The following is a 17,190-nucleotide window of genomic DNA, read 5'->3' on the forward strand; positions in this document are numbered from 1 at the left end:
GCAGCCTTGTGGTTGAGAGTCCACTGGCCCATGTGGGAATCGAACCGGCAGCCTTCGGTGTTAAGAGCGTGGAGCTCCAACCATCTGAGTCACAGGGCCGGCCCTTGCATATTGTTTTTATATTAATATTAACCACTGTATTTATGTTGATGTTCCCTTAAGAGTGCATACATTATTCACATTTTATGGGTAACTACTTGGTTTGTTTCAAGTTCAGTGATGTAACTAGCAGCAGAACTCTTCAATCATAACTGCTTTTAATTATGCATGCCATGAATTCTTGCTTCCATTGGACAGTCCACCCAAAATAATAAGTTCATTGCCTTACGACACTTTCTGTCTCAGCTAAGAAGAACCTTAGTAGAGTGGGAAGAGAATGGAGTGTGGAGTTAGACCTAATTGAATCTTGACTACACCATGTGAATTTAGAATAAAATAACTGAATTCATCTAAGCCTAAATTAGAAGAGTAGTGTATTAATCTGTAAAGCATAGCCGATACTTCAGGGATCATACTAGGATGAAATGAGAATATGTGCACACTGTCTGACATATACCAGGTGGTGGTAGTTTCAGCCTTCCCTTCACTTTCTACCACCTTCCCTTCTCTCTCAGCTTCCCCTTCTCACTCCCCACCTATTTCATACCACTTCACAAGATTGATGTTTCTAAAACTCCTAAAATGTCACTGTGATTGTTTTCTGAAGTCCTTACAAAGTCCCAAGACTGAGAGGAAGGAAGAAATAATCGGAACATGCTAGACTCAAAACTTTATTTGAGTTAAAACAAATATAAGTTCAGCTGGAAACATTTTGTTTTCATTAAGAAAAGAGAACTTCGTGTACTGATGTTTTTATTCCATAAATGTTGAAATTGTATTAAAAATATACCTTAGAGTAATAAATCTTTATACTGTCTTTAGAATTAAATTATCAGCCTCCTACTTAGGTACAATTTTGTGTTTTATCCGTGACAGATTCATGCCCCCTGATGACCCTCTTGGCAGACACGGCCCAAGCCTGGATAATTTTCTGAGGAAGAAACCTATTGTTCCCGAACACAAAAAGCAGCCTTGTCCATATGGTAACTTTCTTTATGAGTATTTAATATATGGCTGTAGAACACAGTATGTTGTCAAGTTTTTGTTAATAAAAATAAACATTTTTAATTTTGGATGGCATAGTATGTAGTTCTTTTGATTGTAATTAAATTTAAGAAAGCATCTTAGCCATGAAAAAAATAATTATTTTACCTAGTTGGGTTCAATGCAAATGTATTTCCCTGAATTAAAATTTGGTTCCAAAAACTCAGCTAGTTAATTCTACATGAAGTTAGTTTTCAGGTAGATAAAAAATCTGGAGTTCTTCCATCTATACATACATCAGATTAGCATGGTTTTAATCACATTACAGCAATATATTTTTTTTTTTCAAAACAGTCTTCTACCAGATTATAAAGTCCTACTGGATAGTGAAAAACTCTGGCGGTAATTATGAATAATTGGGCCATCTTTCTTACTGTTGTTAATAGTACTGAAGTGGGAAGACTGTAATGTGGTATTTCTTAAAAGTAAGGAACACTCAGAATGACACTCAATATAGCTCCCATTTCTGCCTTTTTTTCCCCCACAAAATCGTAGTGCCAGACTGAGTTTTTAGGATCTGGTGTTGTGTGCTCCTTTGCCTAATTAATTTCACTCTTCATAGGAAAGAAGTGTACCTATGGACACAAGTGCAAATATTATCATCCCGAAAGGGGCAGTCAGCCTCAGCGATCAGTAGCTGATGAACTTCGTGCCATGTCTAGAAATACAGCCGCCAAAACTGCAAACGAAGGAGGACTGGTGAAAAGCAACAGTGTTCCCTGCAGCACAAAGGCTGACAGCACTTCTGATGTCAAACGAGGTGCTCCAAAGAGGCAGTCAGATCCAAGCATCAGGACTCAAGTCTACCAAGACCTAGAGGAGAAGCTTCCCACCAAAAACAAGTTGGAAACCAGGTCTGTACCTTCCTTAGTTAGTATACCGGCCACTCCTACTGCAAAACCCCAAAGCACTACATCTTTAAGCAATGGCCTTCCATCTGGAGTTCATTTCCCACCTCAGGATCAAAGACCACAGGGACAGTATCCTCCATTGATGATGGCAACCAAAAATCATGGCACGCCAATGCCTTATGAACAGTATCCAAAATGTGACTCACCTGTTGATATTGGATATTATTCCATGTTGAATGCATATTCAAATCTGAGTATCTCAGGCCCACGAAGTCCTGAAAGGCGTTTCTCCTTAGACACAGATTACAGGATAAATTCTGTAGCCTCTGACTGCAGCAGTGAAGGGAGTATGAGCTGTGGGAGCAGTGACTCATACGTGGGGTACAGTGACCGGTCCTATGTCAGTTCTCCTGATCCGCAGCTAGAAGAGAATTTGAAGTGTCAACACATGCACCCTCACAGCCGCCTTAATTCCCAACCCTTCCTGCAGAATTTCCACGACCCCTTAACCAGAGTGCAAAGTTACAGTCACGAAGAACCAAAGTACCATCACAAGCCTCCTCTTCCACATCTGGCTATGCACCTGCAGCACCCAGCTGTGGGAGCCCGGGCCAGTTGTCCCGGCGACTACCCCTCTCCCCCAAGTTCAGCACACTCTAAGGCACCACACCTAGGACGGTCCTTAGTGACCACGAGAATAGATAGCATTTCTGACTCTCGGCTGTATGACAGTTCACCTTCAAGACAAAGAAAGCCTTACTCCCGCCAGGAAGGGCTGGGAAGCTGGGACAGACAGAGTTATGGGATTGATGCGTATGGCTATCGGCAGACGTACTCCCTGCCCGATAACTGCACACAGCCATGTTACGAGCAGTTCACCTTCCAGAGCCTGCCTGAGCAGCAGGAGCCCACGTGGCGAATACCGTACTGTGGACTGCCCCAAGACCCCCCAAGGTATCAAGACAGCCGAGAAAAGATTTATATCAACTTGTGCAACATCTTCCCACCTGACCTTGTGAGAATTGTCATGAAAAGGAACCCTCACATGACAGATGCCCAGCAGCTAGCTGCAGCCATTTTAGTGGAGAAATCACAGCTGGGTTATTGAAAGATGATGCATCTTTGTGGTGTTTAGTAGTTTTTTGTTCAGCTCAAATGCTGAGGGAGGTTTGCTACAATAGCACATGTGATCTCCTTTTCGGCAAGGAGGTTATATAGTATCCATTTATGTGAAATTCTGTATCATGGAATCTGTATATATAGCCCCACATAGTGGAAGTATCACAGGATTGCTTTACATTCAAACTTTTTTTTAATATTTCCTTTTTAAAGCTATATCCTTGGCTGGAAATTTTTCCAGTTTGATTTATTAGATGTATCTGTGATCTTTGATATTAATCTTTGGTGCATCAGGGGTTTATATGCAGCACTTTTTATCCTTATTTCATGTTTTATTAACTTGGTGTTTCTCTATCAATTGCAAGCAATTACAATACCTTCAGAATGTTGAACATTTGACTAGACCTAGCAAACTATTTTTTCAAGCCAAGCTTAATTGGAATCTTTTACAGCTTTTTAAGTTATTTTTATTTGGGGAAAGTGGGCTTCTTTGTGCTATAATCATTATTTATAGAAACAAAGATATACTACAGCACTGACTTTATATTTTAAACAAAATGTAAGTTACCAGTTTATGTTGAAATAGGTAACAGTATGAGTTACAGTATGGCACTTTTCATTGTTTTATTTTTGTTTGGATTTTTTTGTCTGTTGAGTAGTTAATTTAATATGGTTGATTTAAAGGAAAGCAGATGCAATCAATGGAAAAAATTGTTTCCATTTTTTTGTTGTTGTTAATGAATAAGGCAAAAGCCGTAACTGTTACAGTTTAGAGCTTGTTATCCAGCTATGATGTGCTTCTAGATAGTAGAAATGGAATTGAATTCCTAGATTTCCATTGACCTGCATTTTTAATGTGTCTTTTTGTTTGGGGGCACAACAATACTGGATAAAATAACCCTTTCACAGTACTTGCCTGTTTTTAATGAATCTAATTATTCTCAATGCAACTTTTATATTTAATATACTCTTAAGCTTTCCTGCTATTTATCAAGGCTGGCCTGAGGTGGTTTTGTGTGTTGAGGATATGCAACATTTATTGATACTGCACTATGGAAATGGTGATGGAGGAGTTGTGAATGGTAACTTAAAATTTTTGTAAGATACTGTATATTTTGCATTTTCCTGAAGGTAGAGATTTGGGGGGCCTGTTATATTATTAAGGCCAGATTCTTGCCACAAATAGTGTAGTTTTAGATACAGACTAAAGTCTGTTTTAGTATTAGTAAGGGATATTTCTGGTTTCTAAATCATGGGTTTTGCTAGATGCGAATTCATTTTTGTTGGTTAGAAGATAGATATTGCAGGCAGTGGCAGACAGTTGTGTGATCGACATGGCTTCCCTGTTGCCTCCAGTTTTTGAATTTTACGTCGTGTAACAGACTCACTCTGATCTGCTTCTGTAGTCTGCCTAGATGCCCTGGTTATTCTGATTATTCCATATGCTACAGTTTGAAGTAAAGCCCTGAAAAACCAGAAAGTACCTTTTACTGTTGATACAAATTGTATCTTTTTAACTATAAGAACTATTTTGATTTGTAGATCTAGTTAAAACACAAATGTGTAACTATAATTAGACTTTTGGGCAACATTTTATCCCTTATTTAAATACAAATTTTTGAAGTGAAATTGAGGCCTAGAATAGAGTAGAAAATTAAAGTAATAATTTAGGTAAATAAAAGTGTCTGTCCTAGTTTTATATATTAAAATATATTAAATAAATTTATCAACATTTTCTTTCTCCTAAAACTTACGTAGTGTGAACTTAAAATAAAGGTAAAATGCTGCCTGAAAATAATGTCCAAGCACCTTTGACTAGGATAACATTTTCACTACTTGTGTGACACTGTGTGTTGCATGAAGTAGGATTTGGGTATACAGTAAATGCTTCTAAAAGGCATTGTGCATATTGACATATCCAATAATCTGAACCGTGTTCAGCAAACTTAATTCAGGAAAGTGGTGTTCTACACAATTATTGCTGTTGTTTTTGAGGTGAGTGTGGCACTCGTGTACCCAGAACTAATACGGATGATGCCACACAAATCATTCTGAGTGGCGTCCGGCTGGGAGTGATCCCACTCACTTGTGAAATTGTTCTCCTTGATTTTGTTTGTCACTATCCGTAGAACAGGCTTAAATGTAGAGGCTAAACCAGTGCCAAAAATAGGGTTACAGATATGGAGTACCTTTTACTTTAGTCATATTCTAAGCATTGGTTTTAGTATGAAATAGTTTTTAAATTGTACATGTACGTTTTGCTTCTGTTTTCTTAATTTTTAACATTTTAATTATTTGAAGATTCTGCCAAACTTTACTAAATTTATTTTAGACAAGATCTTTGGTGAAATAGATATCACACCTTTAATTTGACCTTCTAATGTTTTTAGCTAACTATTTGTCATTGCTTCATGGATTTTAGACTACAGGAAATAGTGTAGCTTGTCACCACCTATCCTGAAGTGAATAACTCTTGAACTACCCACACTGAAATCCTTCAGTATAATTAATCATGAGTTAAGATATAGCCATTTTCTAATCTCAAGAGAACAGTTTGTCCCTTTTCTTTCTTTCTTTTTTTTTTTTTAAACAAACACCAATGTTACTTTCAGAGCTTAAGAATCAGATATTTGGCAGATTTTAGATACAGCAAATTCTTAATTATCTAAAGCAATAAGTAAAAGGATCCATCATTAAATTAAATCCGTAGCTGATTCCAAACCTTCATTTTAGCCAAAACTTCCACCTTAATCATATCCTTGACCAGACTTTCCTAATAAATAACCAGAGAGGTGTGTTAGTAAGTAATGAACCTGCCAGGAGAAAGGATTCAGATTGGACTATTCCGACCCTGAATAATTGAGAGCTGACTGTACTTGACACAGTAATTAGCCAGTCCGTTGTCTCTGTGTCTTAGTACAGAGGGAATAGTACCCACCTGGCCAAATACTGGCCCTTAGTATTTCCTCCTTTTTTGCATGTGACACATAAATTTTCAGTCTCCTTTTTATGATGTCTCTATCCTGATAGAATTTGTCATTGACCTAAACATTTGAAAGAAATGCACACCAGTATAAAATACTTGATACTGGTAGAAACTCAAACTTTGTGTTTTTATGAAAATTCATTTATGAGAATATGTAATATAACTAAAAAGAGCATTTTTATATATACCTACTTGCAGACATATTTGTTATGAAGTATTAACAATGGGAAGGTGTTAGCCTTTTGATGGCTAACTTTTCCTTAATTGAACTATATTTCCTTGAGTTGTAGATGACCAAGTCTGGAGTGTGGATGACCAATGATAAGATTTAGAACCACTTGAATGGAAAGCAACTCTTCACTGGTTTTATTCCTGGTATTTTTAAATAATTATTTTGATAATTTTAATAGAATGTATAATTTTAAAACACACACACACAAAAAACCTTAAAGTAGTATTGATTATACAGATAATTATTTAACATGTCTTTTATGGATGTATCTATATGTATATAGACAGTAATATATTTATAAAACAAATATACTTTGATTATGTTGTAGCTCTTAGATTGTGAAAGGTGGGAAGGTGGCTCTGGATATGGAAATGTGTGTGTATCTTTTGAAAACTCTTGAGCTGTTTTTCCCGATTGAATGGCATTTACCCTAAGGTATACTTGGTGTTCGTTATTCTTTTTTGCCAGCTAGCTTCCTTATTCAAGATGAAATGTGTTTTCTGGCCATTCTGTTAGTGTGTGGTTCATCCAACTCCTGGAGAATTCCTGAGTGGCCTGAAATCAAACAGGTTATGGCCAGAGAGAATGCTTGTGTTCCAAATATATTAAACATGGGAACTCAGCTAGGATGTTGAGTTTCTTAGTTATACACCAACAGATAAAATGAAGTATAAAATACATGAACTATACACATCCATTAGAATAAGAGAAATCAGAGTGTTAATTAAAGTAGAGAAATATTGCACTATTTTAGATTGGCCTGGGAAAAACCCCTAGGGCAAGGGTTGACAAATTTTCTGTAAAATATCAGATAGTAAACATTTCAGGTTATGAGAATCATATGGTCTCTATAAATGATTGACCTCTGCCCTTACAGCATGAAAGCAGCCACAGGCGATATGTAAATGAATGGGTGTGGCTGTATGCCAATAAACCTTTATTTGCAGAAACAGGCAACCAGCCAAATTTGGCCTGTGGGCCACTGTTTGCTAATCCCTGCCCTAGAGAAAGAAAAACAGGCATATTAAGCATTAAATCCTGATATATGTTAATAATATAAGAAATATTTGTATTTCAGTTGATGTTGAAAGAAAATCTTTTATTGATGGCCTTCAAAAGAAAATTGTGAGATAGCCATATTATAGCATATTAATTCACTTATTTTTCAACCTGTTCATGCTCATTATTTATTAGAGAGATTTCTAATGTTTAACCTCAAAAACATTCTGTAAAAAGATGTTTTAATAAGTATTGAAATTTTTTTCATAAACTTTGTATTTCTATTGATAAATGGGAATCCCTTACCTACCTTTTATTTCTTAAGGGCCTCATGGACCAAAAATTCTGTTGTACTTTGAAAATTAGCATACAATTAGCCAGAAAATATTTTAAAGACTGCACTTATCAGTTACATTTTTCTGGTTTTTGACTTCTAAAAAATGACAGATATGCCCTTTTAAAAGGTTTTAAATAAGATAAATATATTGTAACTTCACATACTATAGCTTTATTCTGTAAGGTTAAAACTGTGACTAGTGTAATTATAGCTATAATGTGAGTGTGTTTGCTATATGGTGACTGTACGAAACAAAGCGTAGCCCCTGCTTTCTCTGTCTAAACCTATAGTGTAGATTTTTTTTTAGCTATCTTAGGGCTGTCCTTGGTGAAAGATACTTGTAACATGATCATGGGTAGTTTTAAATTCACTGGAAGTACACACTGCTCAGCATATTCACTCACAGCGCTTTATAAGATGTTTTCAACATTACCATCCACTTAAGTCATTATACTTTTAAAATTGGAATACAACTCTAGCTTTTAACAGTAACTGGTTACTTAATTATTTTCATTAATGCCATCTGTTAACTTGCTTTTTTACTTCTGTTACAATAATACTGTTATGTGTCAGGAGTGGCTTTTTCCCGAAGGTCTTTAGTCTTTCAGATTTAAAAACAATTTAAAGTTTTGACCATTTGGCAATAAAAAGAAATGTCTGCCTATTTTAATTTAGTTTGATAAATGTATAACGTTTCACTTTTTAAACGATGTACCAAATTTGCCAATTTTCTGACCAGACATTTCAGATGAATAACAAATGGTTGTCCATTAAAGCTATTGAACCCTTTTTTAAAGCAGCTTATGTCCAAAGGGAAAAAGACATTGAAGAGCAATGGTTTGTTTTTATAAAGAATATGTTTTAGATTTCCTTAAATTTTTTTTGAAATTATAAATTTTGTAGCTAGTACAACATACCCACAAACACGCAAACTTCTGCAGAGACATAGAGAGACACAGCATAGCAAGTGAACCAGGTTACTGATTTTGTCTTTTCCTTTTAGGTTTTTTCCTCCCAAACCATAGTTTTATGATAGTAGAATTTCCAATTTGATCCTTCAAACTTTTCTTATTGGAAAATAGGCAAAGAATATGTTTGGAATAACCATCTGGTAAACCGATGCAATTCTATTTATCCTATGTTTGTTCTGTGTGTTTCTGTAATGGAATTTTTAAAACTCCATAAAGCAGTATTTTAGACCTATTGGAAATCATATCAAAACAGCTATGTGATTCTGCCACTGAGAAAAAATAATTAAAAAATTCATTTTTCTTATGGTGGTTTGTTTTTGTTTCATAAAGAAATGGACCTCGTGCAGCAGCACAGATGAATAAATAAGAGCATCCTTGTCTGGTCATGGCACACCTGCAGTCAGTGGGAGTCTTCTAGAGGATAAGCGCCAAGTATCAGTGTGTTAGAGCCATAATAAGTCATAGGAAACTGGGAACTAAATGCCAAAGGCAACTAGTCATGCCTTGTTGTTCTCATAACTGTCTATAAATGATTCATCTAAGCTGTTTCTGGCTTTGCATTGAGGCTTTTATGTCACCTCCTGTGACCTGATGAAGTCTTTATTATATAGATCTCTCTAGTTTTCTGCATCTGTCCTTGCATGAGTCAAGCTTAGTATTTTACTAATTTTACTAATGCCTCCCATAAGAAGGTTCGCTTCCCTTCTTTTATGACCTCCTAGGAACTGAAAGTACTCCATTTCAGATGTGATCACATATACGTAATGGTCTTCATGATTTAACATACTCATGCTCTATGTCAGTATATAAGAAACAATTTTATTTCGGGTAGCATATTTTTTTTCCCTTTCATTGCTTTTCAAACTGCTGCATTTTTTTTCCCTCTAAAATTGCTACTTGCCATTTTCAGGTATTCTTTTTTCCACTTATCTTAAACTACCAGGGGTGCCAAAAAACTGTATACAAGTAGACACTTTGGTCAACGTTGCTCAAGCAGTAGTACGTCGCCTGGACGCTGATGGTAACCACTTTGAGCAACTCTTGAAACTGTAGGAGTCAAACGTGACTTGTATTCATCTTTCGTTATCGGTATATATTGAGTATTATAATTTTAATACAGTTTTCCTCTCTTAAAATGTTTATACTTTTTTTTTGTATACTTTTTTTTGGCACCCTCTGTATTTACCCAGGGATCTTATGGATTTACGTAATTTATTTGCGCTCCATTAGCAGATTTGATTATTGATGTTCAGCTGTAGTTGGCAGAGAACTCTCATATTCAAAGTAAGTATTAGGTGAGAGACGCCGAGCTGAGGATCTAGGAGAATATTAGACTAGGCTATAGTGTTCACTAGAGCTGGTAGTTTATCCCCCGTTCCACTACCCCCACCCCCACCTAGTGCCTTTGTCAAAAGAAAAAGCATTCATATATATTCATCAAGTAATGTTTGGGAAGGGAAGACTTGTAAAAAGCAACTACATAATGGGGAGTTTGTTCAAAACAAAATAACTATAGTTGGGCTTCTCATTAAACATAGGTACTTATTAACATTTGTGCCTCAGCCTCAGATGCTGGTTTAGAGTTAATGATGTTCATTTGGTATTTTTAAAGGCTTTTAACAGGATTTTTTAAAATCTCAACATTTTAAAGGTTTCTTTTAAGATTTTAAAGTAAGCTTCTAAAAAAAATGTATTCCTCTCTACGTGCAATCATCAGCCTCTGGAGGCTAAATCCCGCTGCACACCCTATAGGTAGAGATGGGCAAGTTACTAAACGGAGGTGATAATTGCCTCATCTCCTAGGGTTGTTAAGGTTGAGTAAGTTAAACCCTTTGAATGGGCAGATCCATAGTGCGTGTGCCATAAGTGACAGCCATTGTTATGTAAATTGAGGTATTTAAAGACATACTCATTCTCAGACATTCTCATTAGAGCCTTACTATCTGTACAGGTATACTGTGGAAGAATTTCAATTCTGGCCATCAATGTAATGTGATATATTCAATGGTAAGGTTTATTACAGAAGTGACATTTTAACCTTTAAAGAGTTCTTGACCTGAAGGCTAACTGCACAGCTTCTGCACAACAAACGAAAGAAACCACAGAAATTGGTAGACGAGATAGAAATATGACATCATAGGAACCCCACCCCCGGTGCACAACCTGCAGTGGGGAGGTATCAGTACTAAGGACCCACACATAGACTTGCCTAGACACAGGGGAAACCAGTGGTTTAAAGGGCACCCACACTACTCAGGAAAGAAATCCATTTACTAACCCTAGAGTATCTGCCAAAAGAGAGGGAAACTGGGGGAACTCTCCCTGGTGTTGGAGGCACCAGAGAGCACCATTTGTTCTCCCCCTCCCTCTTGACTGCAGGGGCAGGAGCACTAACTGGGTGTTCTACCCATTGGCTAAGGCCATCCCAGTATGCCCCAGGCCTGCAGCAGTTCCAAAGGTTGCTCTCAGGATTCCTCATGGCCTGTACCCTCTCCAGCCTCAGCTCTGGGCCCTTTCTCACCTTACCCCTAGGTCTCCTCTTGGCCTGCTCCAGTTCCAGCTCCCAGCTAGCCAGCCAAGATGGCCCAATGCTGCTTGCCCCTGGGACTCCCCACAGCTCTCACCCATGCTAGCCACAGCTCTCGCCCCCGTGCAGTTTGTCCCCTGGACTTCCTGCAGACCACTCCCACTTAAGCCGCAGCACTGGGCTTCAGCACGGCTTGCTTCCAGGACTCCCCATGGCCTGAGCTTGCCCCAATTACAACTCCAACTGGCCTGCCAAGAAGATCCCAGAGTAGCTTTCCCCTGAAACTCCACAGTTTGCCCATGCTCCAGCTAAAACTCTGGGCCCCCAGGACTTCCCACAGCTTACGCCGACTCCAGCTTCCGCCCCAGGCCTGAGCTCAACTTACTCCCAGGACTCCCCATGGCCCAAGCCTGATCTAACTATAGCCCCAGTCACCCTGTCAAAGTAGCCCCAGTGAGGCTTGCCCCCAAGTCTCTGTGTCCCACACCCACTCCAGCTCCAGCACTAGCTGGCCTGACAAATATAACCAGCATACACAGTGTGCAAAGGGGAAGCTACTACACAAAGCCACTCCTTCAAGACGGAGAGGTTGCCGTTTTACCTAATTCATAGAACTAGAGATAGCGCAAATGAAGAGACATTTCAAACAAATCAGAACAAAACTCCAGAAAAAGACAAGCAATCTACCAGATAAAGAGTCTAAAGCAATGGTTATAAAGGTGTTCAATGAACTTGGGAGAAGAATAAATGAACTCAGTGAGAATTTCAACAAAGAGAAAATTTTTAAAAAAAAAATTAAAAAGAACCAGTCAGAACTGAAGAATAGAATAATTGAAATGAAAAATACACTAGAGAGAATCAACAGCAGATTAGATGATGCAGAAGAATAAGTGAGCGAGCTAGAAGACAAGGTAGTGTAAATCATTCGATTGGTACAGCAAAAAGAAAAAAGAAAGCAAATGAACTTAGTTTAAGGGACCTCTGGGATAATATCAAACATTCCAGCATTCAGATCACAGGGGTTCCAGAAGGAAAAGAAAGGAACAGAAAACATGTTTGAAGAAATAATGTCTGAAAACTTCTCTACCTGGTGAAAGTGACAGCCAAGTCCAGGAAGCACAGGAGTCCCCAGAAATATGAACCCAAAGAGGCAAACACCAAGACAAGATAAGACGGTTAAAAGACAGAAGTAGTAAGAGCATGTGTAAATACAGTGATGAATTAAGAGATGCACACATACACACAAAAAAATATAAAACACAATGTCAAAAACAAGTGGGGGTGAGCAGAAAATGTAATGCTTTAAAAATGGGATCAAACTTAAGTGATGCTTTTAAAATGGGATCAAACTTAAGTGACCATTAACTTAAAACAGACTACTATAAACATAGCTTGTTTTATATGAATCTCATAGTAACCACAAACTAAAAACCTATAATAGATGCACAAAAAATAAAGAAAAGGGAACCTAAACAAATCACTAAAGAAAGTCATCAATGTACAAGAGTAACAGAACAAAGGAACAGAAGACTACAAAAACAACCAGAAAACAATAAAATGGCAATAACTACATTACTATCCATAATTACTGTAAATGTAAACGGACTAAATGCTGCAATCAAAAGACTGAATGGATTAAAAAAACAAGATTCGTTCTAATGCTGCCTATAGGAGATTCACTTCAGATGTAGAAACACTGAAAGTGAAGAGCTGAGAAAAGATATTTTTCATGCAAATGGAAAACAAAATTTGGGTAGCAATACTTATATCAGACAAAATGAACTTTAAAACAAAGACTAACAAAACAAAGAAGGACATTACATAATGTTAAAGGGATCAATCCAACAAGAGCATATAACACTTGTAAATATCTATGCACTGTAAATATCTATGCACCCAACATATTGGCACCTAAATACATAAAGCAAATATTTACAGACATAAAAAGAAAGATGGATAGTAATACAGTAATAGTAGGGATCTTTAACACCCCACTTATATCAATAGATAGTTCATCCAGACAGAATATCAGCAAGGAAACAGTGACCTTAACACATATCAGATGAACATCATAGATATTTACAGAACATTCCACCCAAAAGCAACAGAATACATATTCTTTGCAAGTGCACATAGAACATTTTCTAGGATAAACTTCACATTAGGCTTTAAAACAAGTCCCAGTAAATTTAAGAAGACTGAAATAATATCAAGCATCTTCTCTGTTCACAATGGTATAAAACTAGATATCAATTACAAGGAGAAAAATGGAAAAAACAAACATGGAGTCCAAAAAACATGCTACTAAGCAATCAATGGGTTAACAAAGAAGTCAAGGAGAGAAAAAAAATCTTGAGATAAATGAAAACAGAGAGAATTATTCCAAATCATTGAGACACACCAAAAACAATTCTAAGAAGGAAATTCATAGCAATATAGGCCTACTTCAAGAAACAAGAAAAATCTCAAACAACTTTACATCTAATGGAATTAAAAAAAAAAAAAAAAGGAGAGAACAAACAAAGCCCAAAGCAAGAAGAAGGAAGGAAATCATAACGATCAGAGCAGAAATAAATGAAACAGAGACTAAGAAACCAACAGAAAAGATCAACAAAAACTAAGAGGTGGTTCTTTGATGAGAAAAACAAAATAGAGAAAACTATAGCAAGACTCATCAAGAAAAAAAGAGATGGCTCAAATACAATCAGAAATGAAAAAGGCGAAGTAACATTTGGCACCGAAGAAATACAAAGGATTATAAGAGAATACTATGAACAATTATATGCCAACAAATTGGACAACCTATGAAGAAATGAATAAATTTCTAGAAACATACTCTTCCAAGAATCAGGAAGAAACAGAAAATCTGAACAGACCAATTACTAGAAACAAAATTGAATCAGTATCCAAACAAATCCCAGTAAACTTGAGTTTAAGACCAGACAGCTTCACAGGTGAAGCCTACCAGAAATTTAAAGAATTAATAGCTATCCTTCTAAACTATTAAAAAAACTGAAAATGAGGGAAAGCTTCCAAACTCATTCTACAAAGCCAGCATTACCCTGATATGAAAACCAGAGAAATACACTAAAAAAAAAAAAAGAAAGAAAATTACAGTCCAATATCCCTGATGATCATAGATGCAGAAAACCTCAGCAAAATATTAGCAATACACTCAGCAATACATTAAAAAGATAATACATTGTGATCAAATATCCCAGGGATACAAGGATGACTCAATATTTGCAAATCAATCAACATGATACACATCACAACCGAAATGAAGGATAAAAATAATATGATCATCTCAATAGATGCAGAAAAACCATTTGAAATAAAAACATCCATTTATGATAAAAATAATCAACATCCATTTATTTAAAAAGAAAAAAAAGCTCTCAACAAAGTGGGTAAAGAAGGACCATACCTCAACACAGTAAAGGCTGTATATGACAAACCCACAGCTAGCATCACACTCAAAGGTGAAAAGCAGAAAGCTTTTTCTCTAAGATCAGGAACAGGACAGGGACGCCCACTCTCACCACTCTTATTCAACATAGTATTGGAAGTCCTTGCCAGAGCAAATCTGACAAGAAAAAGAAATAAAAGGCATCCAAATTGGAAAAGAAGAAGTAAAACTGTCACTATTGCAGATGACAAACTATATATAGAAAACAGTAAAATTGTCACCATTGCAGAGGACATGATACTATGTATAGAAAAACCTAAAGATTCCACCAAAAAACTTTCAAACTAATGAATGAATTCAGTAAAGTTTCAAGATAAAAAATTAACATTCAGAAAACTGTTTTATTTTTATATATTAATAAATTATCATAAAGAGAAATTAAGAAAATTCCATTTACAATTAAATAAAAAAGGATAAAATACCTAGGAATAAAGTTAACCAAAAAGGTAAAAGACCTGTACTCTGAAACTGAAAATATTAAAGAAATAAATTGAATAACACACAAATAAATGGAAAGCTATACCATACTCATGGACTGGAAGTTTTAATATTATTAAAATGTACATAATACCCAAAGCAATCTAGGGATTCAATGCAATCTCTGTCAAAATACCAATGGCATTTTTCACAGAACTAGAACAAATAATCCTAAAATTTATATGGAACCACAAAAGACCCCAAGTAGCCAAAGCAATCTTGAGAAAGAACAAAGTTGGAGGTATCATGCTCCCTGATTTCAAATTATGCTCCAAAGCTATAGTAATCAAAACAGTATGGTACTGGCACAAAAACAGACATGTAGATCAATGGAGCAGAATAGGGAGCCTAGATATAAACTCACATATATAATCAATTAATCTACGACAAAGGAGGCAAGAGCGTACAGTGGGGGAAAGACAGTCTCTTTAATAAATGATGGTGGGAAAACTGTACAGAAACATTTAAAAAATGACCACTCTATTACACCATATGTAAAAATAAACAAAATGGATTAAAGACGTAAATGTAAGACCTGAAACCATAAAGAAGAAAACACAGTAGAAAAAAAAAACAGTTTTTTTCTAAAAACAGTAGAAAAAACACAGTAGAAGAAAACATAGTAAACTCTTTGACATTGGTCTTGGCAATATTTTTTGGATATTTTCTCATGCAAAAGCAACACAAGCAAAAAGGCAACATAAGCAAAAGTAAACAAGTGGGACTACAACAAATTAAAAAGCTTTTGCACAGTAAAGGAAACCATCAACAAGACAAAAAGGCAACCTACGGAATGGGAAATAATATTTGCCAAACATATCCAGTAAGAGGTCAATATCCTAAATATATACAGAACTCATACAACTCATACAAAAAAAAATAATCTGATTGAAACATGGGTAGAAGACCTGAATAGACATTTCTCTAAAGAGGACATACAGATGGCCAATAGACATATGAAAAGATGCTCAGTCAGTATCACTAATCATCAGAGAAATGCAAATAAAAACCTCAATGAGATACTCACCTCACTCCTATTAGAATGGCTATCATCAATAAATTAACAAGTGCTTGTGAGGATGTGGAGAAAAGGGAACCATCATGAACTATTGGTGGGATTGCAAATTGGTGCAGCCACTAGGGAAAACAGTATAGAGTTTCCTCAAAAAATTAAAAATAGAACTACCATATGACACAGCAATCCCACTTCTGGGTATTTACATGGAGAAAACGAAACAATAATTCAAAAAGATATATGCACTCCTATGTTCACTGCAGCATTTTTTACAATAGCCAAGATATGGACGCATCCTAGGCGTCTACTGATTGATGATTGCATAAAGAAAATGTGATACATATTATTCACCATAAAAAAGAATGAAAGCTTGCCATTTGCAACAACATGGATGGACCTAGAAGGTATTAACGCTAAGTGAAATAAGTTGGACAGAGAAAGACAAATATAATTTCACTCATATGTGAAATCTAAAAAACAAAACAAATGAACAAAACCAACACAGAAACTAGCTCATGGATACAGAGAATTGATGATTGCCCAAGGGGAATGGGGTAGAGGATGGGCAGAAAAGGGGAAAGGGATTAAGTTCAAACTTCCAGTTATAAAATAGGTTATGGGGATATAAAGTATAGCAATATATACTTTATGTAGTCAATAATGTCATAATAACAATGTAGTGACAGATGGGTACGAGACTTGCTGCACTGATCATTTTATAAGGCATATAAAATTGCTGAATCACTATGTTGAACACCCAAAACACACAATATTGTACCTCAACTATAATTAAAAATAATTTTTTGAAAAAGTTCTTGGTACCCCATTTCCTTGCTACTCCCGTTGTCAGGCCCTTCCTGGCTTAAAAGTTTTCTACATATCATAATAGGGAAATAAATGGAAAAACAAAAACGCTGATAATAAAACCAAAGGTAATCCTTCCAGAATGTCACAGTTCAGTAGTTCATGGACTACATTACTGACCCCATCTGAGCTCTACTTTCATTCCCGAAGATGACACTCAGCAAACCTGTCTGTACCCCTTCCCTGACCTGAGGGAAAGG

General features: G+C 36.2%; 1 protein-coding gene across 3 annotated transcripts in view; it reads left to right on the forward strand.

Moving 5' to 3' along the window:
• ZC3H12C (zinc finger CCCH-type containing 12C) overlaps positions 1-4,017 on the forward strand; it is a gene marked incomplete at its 5' end in the record, with an annotated part of 62,174 nt that extends 58,157 nt beyond the window's left edge. For all 3 annotated transcript variants that reach the window (XM_081063303.1, XM_081063304.1, XM_081063305.1), the window contains 2 exons: positions 976-1,082; positions 1,706-4,017. In XM_081063303.1, coding sequence (XP_080919429.1) covers positions 976-1,082; positions 1,706-3,102 — 1,504 coding nt within the window. In that variant the 3' untranslated portion in view covers positions 3,103-4,017. The remainder of the gene's footprint in view (positions 1-975; positions 1,083-1,705) is intronic.
• Positions 4,018-17,190: the final 13,173 nt, after the last annotated feature.

The sequence above is a fragment of the Rhinolophus hipposideros genome, assembly GCF_964194185.1.
Source record: "Rhinolophus hipposideros genome assembly, chromosome: 10".
NCBI lineage: Eukaryota > Metazoa > Chordata > Mammalia > Chiroptera > Rhinolophidae > Rhinolophus > Rhinolophus hipposideros.